Raw genomic sequence first — 16,214 nt, 5'->3', positions numbered from 1 at the left:
AGTATTTGGGTGTAAGCCTATACCTCTACCTTGACAAGATGCTCGAATATCAGGTTACACTCATATTCTGTAATGGCTTCAGCATCCAACTTTGCCAATATGGAATATTTACTTAGCACTCAATTTTTTTTGCACCAAACTTTTTGCACCTTTTCTTGAATCTTCCCCTTTATTAATACCACAGTATTATTGGTAAATTATATTATTACACCTTGCTCCCTATTCGGTCATGTATTTTGAAGTGTTCTGACAGTGCTTTTCTCACCTTTCAGAAATATCCACGGTATATTTACTCACAAATAACATATTTACTGCTAAATCAGGTGTTTTGTGGAATGTGATACCTGTTATAGCACCCACAAACAAGTTTACTGCATAGGCTCTGAAGTATTATTGCTTGGGGTTGAATGTACTTGTGAAATGCTGCTCTCCTTTGTAAATAAAGTGTAAAGAGGCCCCAGGGAAACCCTAAAAGGAAAAAAAAAATCTTAGAAAAAAATGTTGTGATTTTTAAATATCCCTGTTTTGGAAGTTGGTGGTAGTAGCAGAGTGACATGGCTATCAGTCAACCAGGCAACACTCTGGGGAAGTTAGGCAAATGGATCCTTTCTTTCTTTATTCAATTTTCTCTACCGTTCTCCCAGGAGAGCTCAGAATGGTTTATATGAATTTAGGCAAATGGATCCTTTATTTATATATTTATTCATTCAGTTTTCTCCACCGTTCTCCTTGGGGAGCTCAAAATAGTTTACATGAATTTATTCAGGTTCTCAAGCATTTTTCCCTGTTTGTCCTAGCAAGCTTACAATATATCTTATGTACCTGAGGCAGTGGGGGGGGGGGGGGGGATTGAGCGACTTGCCCAGGGTCACAAGGAGCAGCGTAGGTTTGAACCCACAACCTCAGGGTGCTGAGGCTGTAGCTTTAACCATTGTGCCACACTCATCTTTGTCTCTAAGAAAGCAATTTATTCAGTAAATGCATAAGGATTCATTTATGCACCTAGATTCAAAATGTGTTACAACTCAGGGAATCAACAATATCTCTGCCTGGGTTTTACCTTCCTCCTTGTTTTTTTATTTTATTTTTTTACAGGTAGTTTTCAGGGCTGGTTAGAAAAGAAATTCTTAAGTAAAACTGCAAAAAACCCTAGCAGAAGCCTTTTTCATTATTGAAATAGTAATGCCTCATGCCATTAAGGAACAGAGAGCTCAACTGAACACACTTGCTGCTCATAGAAAGCACAATTTTATTTTTAAATTATAAATATGGTGACCATTGAAGTGAAAGCTCAAATTACCCCCAGCACATGCATTCATTGCAAGTAAGCATTAACCTGTAAGCTGTTGAGTTCATATATCACTACATTTGCGATGTGTAGGCATCTTGTTAGACAAAAGTATAGAACATGAAAGACTCTGTATTGCTGTTAAGAATGGAAAAGTTTGAATATATTGGATTTTATGTGGCATGTTGGATGTTCACACTGGTCAGGAGGTCCTGACCAGAGGAACTATGTTAGCAGTGAGCCTTTGCTGTTCCATAAATTCTGACTGACTCCCTCCCCCAGGTGCTACTTAATTAAACCCAAGCACACCTGTGACTTGTTCCCAGGTTGAGGGAAAAAACAGCAAATGAGAGGAGGCTGCTGCCCTGGGAATACAGTACAGAACTGAACTCTAGTAAACACTAAAAAAAACTTGATAACAGTATGCTACCCTGTCTCAAGGCTAATAACTGGTCTTTGATGCTATCAGACTTCATGCAAGAATACACATAGTTCTCATAACATTTAGTGCACTTCTGATTGGAAGAATGTTGATAGAGGTTCTTAAGAACGATTCTAAGCATATGTAGTCAAGGATTCTTGCAACAACACTGTTATCTGCTTTCTGAAAACTTCTGTTTTGGATGCTAAGAAAAACTAGATTGTGACTTTTTATTGCTTAATGGCATTTGAAGGCCCTACTGTAGTTAAAAACCAATAAAATATGAAAAAATGTCTGTAGCATCTAACTTTTAAAAAACTTTTATTAATTTATAAACATTGATTGGAACAAAGGATTAACTTAGTTGTTAGGATATCAGACTGAAATCAGGAAAACAGGGGTTGAAATTGTTTAAATTCTGCTTTTGGTCCTTGTAATCTTAGGCAAGTCATTTGACTCTGTTGCCTCAGGTGCAAGTGGATTGTTTCAGCCTTTCAGCAGATGTACCTGATTATAACTCACCTTGAACTGCTACTCAATGTCTGTCAGATATAAAAATAGAAATGCCATTGTCTTTTTGCTTAATTGTACTAAGCTTGACCTAAAGCACAGTTGAGAATTTATTTTTTTAATTTACAATTTAATCATAAATGAAATAATAGTAATCTATGGCTTATGCAGATTTTAGGCTTTGACATTCTTCTAACAAAAAACTTGAAACCTATGTTACTTGAAGTAAATGGGAATCCGAGCATGAAAATTGAGCATGAACATGAGGTAAGAAATTTCAGCTGATTATAGAAAGTTGGAACCTAATCTTTTTCTCCATTGTTTTTATTCATTTTCTCTTAGGAAATGTTACGAGTTATGTGTATTCTGTGTAGGGTTGTCCAGAAAAACCTAAAGTTGGAAAAACAGTATGAATTAAAGTTTTTCCCATGAATTAATCATGCTTGATCAGAAACTAATTTTAAAAAAATTGCTTGAAGCCACTGATTACCTAAAGCTACGTTTTTCTTAACATTTGCTATTATTTTTGCTTAATTGAGCAAATTTCTTGGTATAACTATAACTTTTATGTTTTCACACTCTGCAATGATACATTGATAAAAAGACATTTTATGCAAAAATTCTAGTAGTATTTTATTAAATAAACCTTTAATATCTGTACTTTATTTTGGAAAATAACAGAAATTTAACATACTTCACAAAAAGCTACCAATTGCGTTCCAAAAAGTAAAGCATTCAATGTCTTCTTGAGATAGGATAAAGGCCTCATGTGTACCATGAATCAACAAAAGGTTTATGAGTGGGTAAAAAGGTTTAAAATGGGAAGAACAGGTGTACCGTATTTTCACGCATATAACGCGCGCGTTATACACGATTTTACAAACCGTGCATAACCATGCGCGTTATAAGCGTGAGTGCGTTTTACAACTTTTTTTTTTACTTAGTTCCCCCCCCCCCGGACGTCCGATTCACCCCGCAGGACCGCTCGCACCCCCAACCCGAAGGACCGCTCGCACCCGCACCCCCACCCTGAAGGACCGCTCGCACCCCCCCAGCCTCCCCACCCCCCCATCATGGAGAAGCTCCTACCGTTGTCCTGCTGCTTCCTCTGCTGGCGGTCCCGGCCCTTCTGTGAGCTCTGCGTCTGCGCTGCTTCCGCTTCTGGCGGTCCCGCCCTTTCTCTGACGTCAGAGAAAGGGCGGGACCGCCGGAAGAGGAAGCAGTTCAGACGCAGGGCTCACAGAAGGGGCAGGACCGCCGGCAAAGGAAGCAGCAGGACAAAGGTAGGAGCTTCTCCATGATGGGGGGGTGGGGAGGCTGTGGGGGTGCGAGCGGTCCTTCGGGGTGGGAGTGCGAGTGCAAGCGGTCCTTCGGGGTGGGGGTGCGAGCGGTCCTGCGGGGGGGTGAATCGGACGTCGGGGGGGGGGGCATCAGGCTTTCAGGGTGGGGACAGGACTTCAAGGGGGAGAGGAGAGTCGGGGCAGGCAAAATGAGAGTCGGGGCGGCCAGAGGAGAATCGGGGCTGGCGAAAGGAGAGTCGGGGTGGTCAGAGGAGAGTTGGGGCGGGCGAAAGGAGAGTCGGGCGGCGACGGGAGAGTTGGGGCGGCATGCGCGGTATACGGGTGTGCGCGGTATATAAAATTTCTTTACATAAATTACAGTTTCCCGCGCGCTATACTCGTGTGCGCGTTTTACACGGGTGCGCGGTATATGAGTGAAAATACGGTAACTGACGAAGGTCGTTCTGGTCGCCCATCAATATTGCGCCTTGGAGAGGGGGCGTGTCAAGATTGCGGCGATGTGAGGAGCAGTGAGTGACGAGACGAGATCTCTCCGAGTTTGCATATGTTTAATAAATAATTATACCTCGATGCCCCATACGAAGAGGAAAGGGGTGGTTAGGGGTCCTTCCTCACCGGCCCTGGCGTCCACCCCACTCCAGCAAACCATGGACCGCTTCTTTTCTGCTCTTCCGGCACCAGCATTTTCCGGAGTGGAGAGTCTGGCTTTGGGCGGCGAGTTTAGGGAGTCGCTTGCCCTTTCGGGTATTGAAACATCCTTGTCTCCTCCGGTTGCCCTCACACCTCCGTGTCCAGCGACCGCCAAGGCGCTGGGGCGGGAGGCACGCGATCCCGGAAGTGGAGGCGCGGGGTCTCCTGGTGGGGGTACGGCATCCGAGTTTGGTCAGCTAATGGAAACAAGCAAGAGTGGGGAGAATTTGTCTTCACCGACGGAGGTTTCCTTACACAATATCTGGTCTTTGCTTCAACGGATGGAGACAAAAATGGAAAAATCTTCGGAGGAGGTAACTAAAATAGTGGAGAACTTAGACTTATTGACTAAAACTGTGGAAACAATGAAATTGAACTCTGTTGCTCAAACTAAGCAGATGCAGGAGGAGATACTGCATTTACAACAGTTTAAGGTGGCTTCTATTAAAGATAGTACTTCTATACATAAAAAATTAGAGCAATTTAAAATTTTTAATAGACGCTTGAACCTCCGTATTTTAAATTTTCCCCAAATTCCGGGTATATTGCCTTTTGACTTATTGAAAAGAAATTTGATTGAAAATTTAAAGATTTCCTCAAATTGTATTCCTCCAATAAACAAAATTTACTATTTACCAAATAAGAAGATACCTGGAAGAGAAGGAGGAGAGAATGAGATTGAGAAAGATAGAAAAATAAAAAATAAAGAAATAGAATTTGCTGACGTGACTGCTCTTCTTGAACAAACAATAACTGTTGACACTGATAGAGCTACGCTCTTAGTATAATTTGTTTTTGAACAAGATGTGAACATGATTATGAAATTGTTCTTTAAAAACTCACAAAAGTTATTTGGGGAACAGAAAATATGGATATACCCTGACGTCGCAAAGACTACACAAGAACGGAGGAAAGAATTTCTTTTTATGCGTCAAGATACCATTAATTTGGGAGCAACGTTTCTTCTAGCATACCCTTGCAAATGCTTGGTTAAGTATTTGGGAGTCAAATACACTTTTTTTTCTCCAAACCATCTGAAGGAATTCCTAGATGTGAAGAAGATCATCAAGGACTGAGGGATAACGAAACTTTAATAGCTGGTGCTTAGATACATTAAGCCTATTTGTTAATTAAATTCTTCTTTAATTTTTCTCTCATATATTTTCTTGAATGACCACCCCCCAAAAATTGAGGTCTAAGAAGGGGATAAAGAAATACTTTTTATTTTCATATGTATGAGTTTACAATTCTTCTGTGTTGTTTGCCTCCCTGTGTTCATTGTAGCAAGATGTATTCTTGTAAGTTTTGTTGAATATAGAAATAAACAATTTAAAAAAAATATTGCGCCTTGATTAGAGAAGACCGATGGTGTCTCAAATGGCTGCATATTTTTATATCAGCTATGGATCTGCATTTGCCATAATGCATGATGACTTGGTATACAGGAAGGTCTTCGCACAATGGGTTCCCAAACAGCTTAGTGACCTGCATAAGCAACAATGTGTGGAAGTTGCGACCCAGTTCCTGAGACGGTATGAAGAAGATCTGAGTATTCTGGAGAGAATTGTCACCAATGACAAGACATGGGTACATTACTGCAACCTGGAGAGCAAAAGACATGATGAAATAAACGAAGTGGTGCTCACCTGATTTTGGGAGCAGCCAAAAACATCTCTGCAGGAATGCAGGAGCTAGTTGAACGATACAACAAATGTATCATCTTGCATGGGAATTATGTGGAAAAGTGATATGTTCAATTGCTTACATTACTTCTATTAAAGCCGTTAAATGTATTTTTCCTTTACTTTTTGATTTACCCTCGTGCATAGTGTGACAGGGAAGCGCCTGTCAGCAGTTTAAACCCGGTTTTAAACCCTGCCTTGCAAAGGGCTGCCCCTATTCCTAAGCCCAGGAAGCTGCCCAGTAACCCTGTTCCTATCACCAAGAGCCAACAGGCAGGGCAAGGCAGAGAGAGAAGGGCAGGAACCACAACATCTGGTTTAGGGCACTATAATCCCTTTTATAACTCCTTGGGCAGTTCTCCAACAAAACCCCTAGTAAAGAAAACCAGCACAGGCATGGTTAATGAGAGGGGTAGGGCTGACAGGCAGGACGAACCCAGAGGGAGAGTGGGAACAAGCCTGCAGCATAAAATCAGCACAGCTGGGAACACTCGAGAGAATAGAGGAGAGAATACAGGGAAGAAGACAGGGGAGAATTCAGGAGGGAATTCAGGAACTGCTAGAACAAGAAGTGCCGTGCTGAGCAGGAAGGAGCCTGCTAGGAGTTCTCTGTCCCAGACCAGCGCTAAAGCACAGGCTGTCTTACAACCCTCCCGAGCTAACAGACTTCTGGCTCCTAAGCAGAAGTTCAAGGGAGGAGAAAGGTTTCCAGGGCAGGGCTGGCCGTTAGCTGCCCCTGAAGGGAGTTCTTACCTGGTCTCAGAAAGCGAGGAGTCCCTAATGGAATTAGAGGGAGAGCTATCTGGAAGCAGTGAAATGGAGTGCGATCTAGCAGCCTGGGATCTCCTGTAGAATCACAGTCAATAAGGTATGAATGGGGGAGGGGAATGAAAGTGAATGTATTTTGTGTAGCGTTCTCTCTCCCTTAGGCAGAACTGTAAGCATGTGTGAACGCATCAATTAGAGCCTGAGAGAGAGGCCTTGTAGATAAAGGGAAGGAGGTGAGAACCCTAATTAACTTTCCCGAGAAGCTTGAACGGAACTCAGAGACCTGACATCACGTAACCCTGAAGCAGGGAACTTTTGGGAGGGGACTTACACCAGTTGTAAAAGGTTGGGTTATATAAAGTTCCCTAGCCCCTACCCCGGAGCATAAGGGTAGTGGGGGGCATTGGACTTCAGGTGTGTCGGGTAGAAAAGCTTCCTGAAGTATCTGCAGACAAAAGTAGTAAAACTCAAGAGAAAATGTTTTGGTTTATTTTTGGCTTTTTGCCTGAGCAGCAGGCTGGACTATATTATAAGGAAGAAGCCTTGTGAATGTATGATTTCTGTTAAGTCCACTCAGCCAGAGGGACTACTGGAACCCCAGTGCTTGGAACTAGGGGTAATAAAGATAAAAGCTGAACTTTACCCAGAAAGCAGTCTAATAATTATTCTACTGATTATCCAGTGGGAGTCCTCCTGGGAGCGCTCCGTCCTACGCCTGGGGCGGGAGCCGGTTTGCCAGCGCTAGGCTTATCCCTGGCCCCGCCACAGAGCGAATTATGGTGGCAGTGATGGGATGTAGCGCCACTCACAGGCTACTGCTGGAACAGTGGAATTTTTTTTTTGCTTGCTTTTTCAAAATTTTTGTTTAAAGAACTGACTATGGCTGTGGAAAGCACATTGCTTATTGATATTGCAAGTACTATTGCCTAACTGGGAGGAATTGCAATACTGCTTGGTGCAGGTTGTGAGTGCTGCACAAATACTGGAAGACTGAAAACAGTAACTTTAAATTTCCTGTGGATTACAGTTTTTTTTTTAGTTTGGACAGTGAATGATAAAGTCTCAATTTTGGTTGGAGTATTGGTGGAGTCCCACAGAGGTGTTGCAGGAGTGCGTGGCTACTAGGCCGGAGATCCGGGTCGGCGGACGGAGACCGGAGTGAGCCAAGCTGCATCCTGGTGGAGAGGCGACCGGAGGAACAGTGTATGCGGAGACGGAGATCGAATCCTGGGGAGGAAAAAACCCAAAGGCGCAGACTCATCAGTGCCTGAGGTAAGGGTACCTTAGGGTGCTGGTGAGGGATTCTAAGTAAAAGGTTTCCTGTTTCTGGGAAGGGAGAGGGGAAAGGTGCTTAAGGAGCCACACTTGGTTTGTGTTCTCGTTTCCCTTTCCTTCCAGATGGAGTCGGTCAAGCCTACAACAGCGTGGGAGGTCAAGCGGCGACAGCTTGCAGAGGCGATGAGAGAGTCGGTACGGACACAGATGGACTTGTGGATAGCCGATCAGAGTTCCCAACAAACCCGCCATGCCGAGCTACTTCACATGCTTGGGGAACAAGTGCATGCTAGGCATAAGCTGGCACAACGGCAAGTGACTGAACCAACCACCAGCGCCCCGGTAGGAGCTTCCTTTGGGGAGCCTATTAGACTGAATAAGCTAGCACCGGAGGACGATATTGAAGATTTTTTATTAGCTTTTGAGCGGGTGGCTGGGGCATCTCACTGGCCTCAGGACCAGTGGGTGATAAAACTTATTCCCTGCTTAGTGGGACGAGCGCTAGAGGCTTACTGAACTTTGAATGCTGAGCAAGCCTCGGACTATAAGTGCTTAAAAGAAATCCTATTAGAGTATCTTGGACATACCCCAGAACAGTACAGAATGCAGTTCAGGGCCTTAAAAATGAAGCCTGGAGAGAGACCCAAGGCCCTAGCGCAGAGGCTTAAACGTCTCTGTGAGAGATGGTTAACCCCTTTTCTTCAAAGTCTCCCAGCCGTGATAGCAGAGCTGGTGCGAGAACAATTCATGGAAGCAGTTCCAAGCTCTTTACGAGACTGGTTAGCCAGGCAGGGAGCTCCAACCCTGGGTCAAACTGTTGCTATCGCTGAAGCCTTCCTGGAGGCTCAGGTCCCCTCTAGAACCCAATGGTCTAGGCGAACACCCTGGGAGGAAACCTCACGAATACGGGGGTCTAGTCACACCACCCCGAGTAGGTATAATCAAAGTACCTCCAGGGATCGAACCTTTCGCTGTTTCTCCTGTGGGAAAATGGGTCACCGGAGCACACAGTGTAAAGGGAAGCTGAACCTGGCTAGTAGGAAGGAATCCCCAGGCCCTAGGGAAGGGAGGGAATACTTTCTGCCAGTCAGGGTAGGGGGAGTTCCGGCTACTGCTCTATTAGACTCTGGGGCGAATCAGTCGAGCGTCTCTCGGGCCTTGTGGAGGGCTATACGGAATAAGAAGGGAGGGCAGGTAGATAGACCTAGAGGCATATCTAGAATTCAATGTATGCACGGCACGACCATTCCGTATGAACTCTGAAGAGTATAGTTGGAATATGGGGGGAAAAAGCAGCCCCTAGAGGTAGTAGTAATGCCCACACCTCCCTATGATCTTATATTAGGGAGGGAATGGTCAGGTTTCCAGGAATGTATGAGGAAGCGGGAAGAGATGTCTAATGAGGGGTGGACACTACAAGGACAGAGGGAGCCCTGAGACGAAGAACTGGGGGAAATCTTTCCTTGGGAGGATGAGCTTATGGGATCCCCCTCACGGAAAACTAAGAAAACCCGGGCAGAAAGGAGGGCTGACAAAGTCACATATTCCCAAGAATTAAGGTCAGGGGGAGATCTGTCTTGGAGGCCTTGGCAACCATGGGAGGTGATGCGGAAGTTCCCGACCCTAAGACAAGAACAGAGAACCGATCGGTCCTTACGGTACATCTGGGCACAAATGAGGCAGCCGGGGAGAAGGTACAGACAGTTCCAGATAGAAGGAGGTCTATTATATTACATAACCTGGGATAAGGAAATGGGGAGGCAACATAGACATCTGGTAGTGCCCCAATCCTTTAGGAGGAGGATGTTTTGGGTCGCCCATCTGGACCCCAAGACGAGTCATCTTTCGGAGGCCCAAACCCTGAGCCAGGCGAAGGCTCAGTTTTATTGGCCTTCTTTACCACAAGAAGTTAAAATCTGGTACCACGAATGTAAGCCCTGTCATTCCAGATCCGTTCCAGGAGAACAGTCAAACGGGATCCGGGACCAGGAGGAGAGGGAAAGAGTGGTAGATCTGGGGCTTGTTGAGAAGGAGAGCTGCGAGTTAAGATTGAAATTTGTGCGGCTATCTAATAGGGCGAGATCTCCCTATAAGGCTACGAGCCAAGCCGCAGGTTTTGATTTAAGCAGTGCCCAAGAACTGATAATACCCAAGGGAGGCCGGGAGGTCATAAACACATATTTACAAGTATCTTTACCCCCGGGTTGCTACAGGAGAATAGCACCTCGATCCGGATTGGCACTTAGGCATGGGCTATGTGTAGGAGCAGGGGTAGTGGACCCCGACTATAGGGGGCCCCTAAAAATAGAAACATAGAAACATAGAAAGATGACGGCAGATAAGGGCCATAGCCCATCAAGTCTGCCCACACTATTTACCCACCCTCTTAAATCTACTGACCCCCTAAAGAATAATTGTAATTATACTGTCACTCTACTGACCCGCTCATTCAGTCCTAGTGACCCTATCCCTTGGCATGACCTCGTAGGGATCCCACATAGGTATCCCATTTGTTCTTGAAGTCTGAGATGCTCCTCTTCAATTTAGGGGAGGAAGATTATAGGATAAGGGAAGGAGAGCGAATAGCCCAATTAATTTGTGAGAAGGTTTTCCTTCCAGATCTGCAGGAGGAAGAGAGGTTAGAGGAAACAGGTCGAGGAAACCAGGGTTGGGGTTCCACGGGGGTGGATGAAGCTCAAACCTGGGGAAAGCAGAACATGGACATTCTATCACGACGGGAGGAAGGGGTAAAACCCCTGCCCAAGGATAAAAGGACTGATAGTGTTTTGAGGGGGGGGGTATGTGACAGGGAAGCGCCTGTCAGCAGTTTAAACCCGGTTTTAAACCCTGCCTTGCAAAGGGCTGCCCCTATTCCTAAGCCCAGGAAGCTGCCCAGTAACCCTGTTCCTATCACCAAGAGCCAACAGGCAGGGCAAGGCAGAGAGAGAAGGGCAGGAACCACAACATCTGGTTTAGGGCACTATAATCCCTTTTATAACTCCTTGGGCAGTTCTCCAACAAAACCCCTAGTAAAGAAAACCAGCACAGGCATGGTTAATGAGAGGGGTGGGGCTGACAGGCAGGACAAACCCAGAGGGAGAGTGGGAACAAGCCTGCAGCATAAAATCAGCACAGCTGGGAACACTCGAGAGAATAGAGGAGAGAATACAGGGAAGAAACAGGGGAGAATTCAGGAGGGAATTCAGGAACTGCTAGAACAAGAAGTGCTGAGCAGGAAGGAGCCTGCTAGGAGTTCTCTGTCCCAGACCAGAGCTAAAGCACAGGCTGTCTTACAACCCTCCCGAGCTAACAGACTTCTGGCTCCTAAGCAGAAGTTCAAGGGAGGAGAAAGGTTTCCAGGGCAGGGCTGGCCGTTAGCTGCCCCTGAAGGGAGTTCTTACCTGGCTCAGAAAGCGAGGAGTCCCTAATGGAATTAGAGGGAGAGCTATCTGGAAGCAGTGAAATGGAATGCGATCTAGCAGCCTGGGATCTCCTGTAGAATCACAGTCAATAAGGTATGAATGGGGGAGGGGAATGAAAGTGAATGTATTTTGTGTAGCGTTCTCTCTCCCTTAGGCAGAACTGTAAGCATGTGTGAATGCATCAATTAGAGCCTGAGAGAGAGGCCTTGTAGATAAAGGGAAGGAGGTGAGAACCTTAATTAACTTTCCCGAGAAGCTTGAACGGAACTCAGAGACCTGACATCACGTAACCCTGAAGCAGGGAACTTTTGGGAGGGGACTTACACCAGTTGTAAAAGGTTGGGTTATATAAAGTTCCCTAGCCCCTACCCCGGAGCATAAGGGTAGTGGGGGGCATTGGACTTCAGGTGTGTCGGGTAGAAAAGCTTCCTGAAGTATCTGCAGACAAAAGTAGTAAAACTCAAGAGAAAACGTTTTGGTTTATTTTTGGCTTTTTGCCTGAGCAGCAGGCTGGACTATATTATAAGGAAGAAGCCTTGTGAATGTATGATTTCTGTTAAGTCCACTCAGCCAGAGGGACTACTGGAACCCCAGTGCTTGGAACTAGGGGTAATAAAGATAAAAGCTGAACTTTACCCAGAAAGCAGTCTAATAATTATTCTACTGATTATCCAGTGGGAGTCCTCCTGGGAGCGCTCCGTCCTACGCCTGGGGCGGGAGCCGGGTTACCAGCGCTAGGCTTATCCCTGGCCCCGCCACCATAGTAATGAAATGCATGAAACTCTTTTTAATGTATGTGTGTTAATTATAGAATGCTTTATCTCAGCTAGCAGTTTCCTTTAGCCTTTTTGAGAGTGGTTAGAGTAATGGTCTGAGACCAGGAAAGGGAGCATATCCTGCCTTCTGCCACTGTGATACTCTGTGACCTTGGGTGAGTCATTTTATCTCCCATTGCCTCAGGGACTCACTTAAGGCCTGAATCTCAAAGATTCACGGTAAAGGAAAACTCTACCGCACGTCTAGCATAGAAAAATCACTGCAGCATACTCAGAATAATGAGCATGCAAACTAATGTCACATTGAAATTGCAACATTAATTAGTTGCTTGGTACTTTGCTTTAATTTTCCTGTCAATACCTGAGTGCTGATTGGCTCAGACACTGATAGGAAAGCTGATATGAGGGGGGGGGGGGAGAAGAAAGCATGCTGCAGCCCCTTACCTGCAATCCCTTTCCTAAATTTTAAAAAATAAATAAATCTAATGGCTTCCTGAACCTACCCCCTCAAAACTAAGAAAGGGTCCTGGTGGTCTATTGGTCTCCAACTCCCTCTGAGTCCCTCCCCCTCGGCAAGGCCAAACCAGCCCAGCCCAGCTCTCTGACTTAGGCCTTCCTGATGGTGTGGTGGGTAGCCCAACCACCTCACCCCACACATTGTATCTTAAAAGTTGGAAGCAGGAGTAATGACCTAATGGCAGCACCCAACCCAGCACACTGCTTATATGGCATTTAAGCCCTGCCCAGCACATCCCAGGATGCACTGTACTGGGCGGAGACTGCCATTTTCAAGATGGAGGTCTAAGAAGCAGGAACAAATCAGCATCGCTTCTGCTTCAAAACTTTTAAGTGACTTAGGGAGCCTTTGGGTGTGCTGGGCCTGGCATAACTTAGTTGGCTGGGCTGGGCCTGGCCCTGCCTAGCTGTGTTTGTGTTGGGGGGGGGGGGGTTCCTCTGCACCATCAGGTTTTTGGAAGAGGCATGCATGTCGGGAGAGGTGGTTTTGATGAGATTTGAAAAAACAAAATCAAAAGCTAAGTGGTTTAAATTGACTTTTATATGAATTGTTGCACAACTAAAAACTTCACAAAAAATAAAAAAGTTTAAAAGGATGAAGAAATCAATTTATAGATATTTTCAATAAAAGTTGGACTGATGAAGACTTTAGCAGTTGGAAGGACTCAGTGCCCAACTGCATTCTGAAGGTTCATACAAAAAAATTTCATACACTTGGAGCTGCTATATGTTAAGCAGTTTACATAAAGCTGTATGAAATTGCAATAAGATTGCAGTATGTAAATTAGTACTCTCTATTGGAAGGTATTGTTCAGTACTAATTAAGTGGCATTGAATTACAGTACCTCTTAGAGGGAGCATTGATCGAGGTCACCGGACCATCGGCTTTTTTAGGGGGAGGGGGAGCCTGTTCTGAGTAGAATGCTTGGGATGGTGGGAGGAGACTCTTCTCTCAAGCAACCCTTCCAATGCTGTCCTGGAGTTAGGATAAAAACTTGTATTAAAAACCTTGCACCATAACTATGGCAAATTGTAACCTGTATATTGTGTATATTAGTATTAGATCTCTTGTATGAGTCGAGTTAGGATAACAACTTGTAACGAAAAGCTTGTGCAGTAACTATGACAAACTGTAACCTGTTAATTATATATTATGTATGAAGTCTGTTAAAAAAGTTCCAGGACACTTTGAATTGCGTGCCAGTGGGAAGTTCTTTTGAGATGCACTAGGAGCGTTGAGTAGCTTGAAACCTTATGAGTAACCTCCTTTTTTCTGTTTGTTTCCAAGTTTATTAATATATTTGATAAATCGCTTATTTGAATTACTAAGCGATGTACAAAGTCAAAATATAGTAGAGTAAAAAGAAACAAAGAATTTAACAATACATTTTCATATAAAACAGACATGAGTCGGGAGGGAAAGAGTAAAAATTACAATTTTCAGTTTATGGTAGAAAGTGGAAAAAACAATAGGGTAGGGGTAATTAAACCACAGCATGTTGATATCTGTCTTCTCCAAGCAGTTTTTGTGAAAATGTGTTTCATGATTGAACAGCCTAACAGCGTGAAGTTTGTTTAAATTGGGTTAGACTGCTACAGAAACTTATGAAATGTTGAAAGTGACTTATGGTGAACATTTCATGAGTCATGGAAGGTGTTTGAATGCGTAAAAATTCACAAATTTTGCGTAAAAAACACGATGACAGTTCTTCCTCAGCCACTTTACTCTCCTGACTTGGTCCCTGCTGACTTCTTGTTTCCTAAACCAGTGTTCTTCAACCACCGGTCCATGGACCAGTGCCGGTCCACAGAAATTTCCTGCCGGTCCACAGGGCCAGCACGTGCATCAGGCCCAAAACAGTGTTCTTCAACTGCCTGTCCACGGTGCGATCGATGCGGCGTTATCTTCAAGCCAGCTCCCTCTTCCTCACTGATTCAGTGCACAAAGCCACGGACAGCAGCTTCTACGGGCATCCTGTGCCTGAACCGGAAGCCTTCTCTCTGACGTTGCAACGTCAGGGGGGAAGGCTTCCAGATGAGGCACGGGATGTGAAAGGTGCAATTAGTATTATTATGGGGACGGGGTCTGGGGTGGAGATTGGGTAGAGATGGGGGGGGGTCTGGCCCACGATTAAGCCCAGTGTTCTTCAACCGCCGGTCCATGGACCGATGCCGGTCCACAGAATAATTCTTTTATTTTTGCTGGTCCATAGGTGTAAAAAGGTTGAAAAACACTGTCCTAAACTTAAATCCACGTTGAAAGGAAAGCGATTCGACACCATTGAAGACAACCTGGGCCAATCAGAGGCTGAAATAAAGCACTTTTCTGTTTGCAACTTTTGGTATTCAGAGTGTTGCTGAACTTAACTGAGAAAACCCCTACCACCGGTACTCCAGAGAGATGCAGGATCTAGCGCCTGTGGCGGGAGCCAGGGAATATCTGGTGGCCTCTCACAGCCCTGCCACAACTTGCAATTTACCTGCTAAGAAATGTCATCATTCCATCATCATTGAAGAAGCCCCTAACACTAAACAATTACCGTATTTTCACTCATATACCGTGCACCCGTGTAAAACGCGCACATGGGTATAGCGCACGGGAAACTGTAATTTATGTAAATAAATTTTTATATACCGCACACACCCCTATACCGCGCATGCCGCCCCGACTCTCCTTTCGCCCGCCCCGACTCTCCTCTGGCCAGCCCGACTCTCCTTTAGCCCGCCCCGACTCTCCTCTGGCCAGCCCGACTCTCCTTTAGCCCGCCCCGACTCTCCTCTCCCCCTTGAAGTCCTGTCCCCCTTTGAAGTCCTGTCCCCACCCTGAAAGCCTGATGCCCCCCCCCGACATCTGATTCACCCCCCCGTAGGACCGCTCGCACCCCCACCCCGAAAGACCGCTCGCGCTCGAACCCGCACCCCCACCCCGAAGGACCGCTCGCACCCCCACAGCCTCCCCATCCCCCCATCATATAGAAGCTGCCTACCGTCATCCTGCTGCTTCCTCTGCCGGCGGTCCTGCCCCTTCTCTTAGCCCTGCGTCTACGCTGCTTCCTCTTCCGGCGGTCCCGCCCTTTCTCTGACATCAGAGACCGGCAGGACCGCCGGCAGAGGAAGCAGCAGGACGACGGTAGGCAGCTTCTACATGATGGGGGTGGGGGGGTGGGGAGGCTGTGGGGGTGCAAGCGGTCCTTCGGGGTGGGGGTGTGGGTGCGTGTTCGAGCGCGAGCGGTCCTTCGGGGTGGGGGTGCGAGCGGTCCTGCGGGGTGAATTGGACGTCGGGGGGAGGTGTAACTATGTAAAAAAAAAAAGGGGGATAACGTGCTCACGAATATAATGCGCATGGTTATATTCCGGGGGAGGGAAGGGAAACGGAAGGGGAGGACAGAGATGGCAGATGGATGGTTAGCACAGAGAAAGAAGGAGACCCTGGCAAGCAAGTTATCAGAAGACAACCAGAGCCTGGGACCAACAAGATTTGAATAATGACCAAACAACAAAAGGTAGAAAAAATAATTTTATTTTCTGTTTTGTGATTACAATATGTCAGATTTGAAACGTGTAT

At 45.7% G+C, this 16,214-nt stretch overlaps 1 protein-coding gene across 7 annotated transcripts in view; it reads left to right on the top strand.

The window, feature by feature from the left end:
- TTLL11 (tubulin tyrosine ligase like 11) overlaps positions 1–16,214 on the top strand; it is a 247,354-nt gene that overhangs the window by 61,835 nt on the left and 169,305 nt on the right. For 6 of the 7 annotated variants that reach the window (XM_033961092.1, XM_033961094.1, XM_033961088.1 and 3 more), the window contains exon 5: positions 2,391–2,486. The exons of the other annotated variant lie outside the window; for it this stretch is intronic. In XM_033961092.1, coding sequence (XP_033816983.1) covers positions 2,391–2,486 — 96 coding nt within the window. The remainder of the gene's footprint in view (positions 1–2,390; positions 2,487–16,214) is intronic. 7 annotated transcript variants of the gene reach the window in all.

Source organism: Geotrypetes seraphini, chromosome 10 (assembly GCF_902459505.1).
Source record: "Geotrypetes seraphini chromosome 10, aGeoSer1.1, whole genome shotgun sequence".
NCBI classification, from domain to species: Eukaryota; Metazoa; Chordata; class Amphibia; order Gymnophiona; family Dermophiidae; genus Geotrypetes; species Geotrypetes seraphini.
The sequence above is the reverse complement of the archived record's forward strand: the minus strand, read 5'-3'. Positions and strand labels throughout refer to the sequence as shown.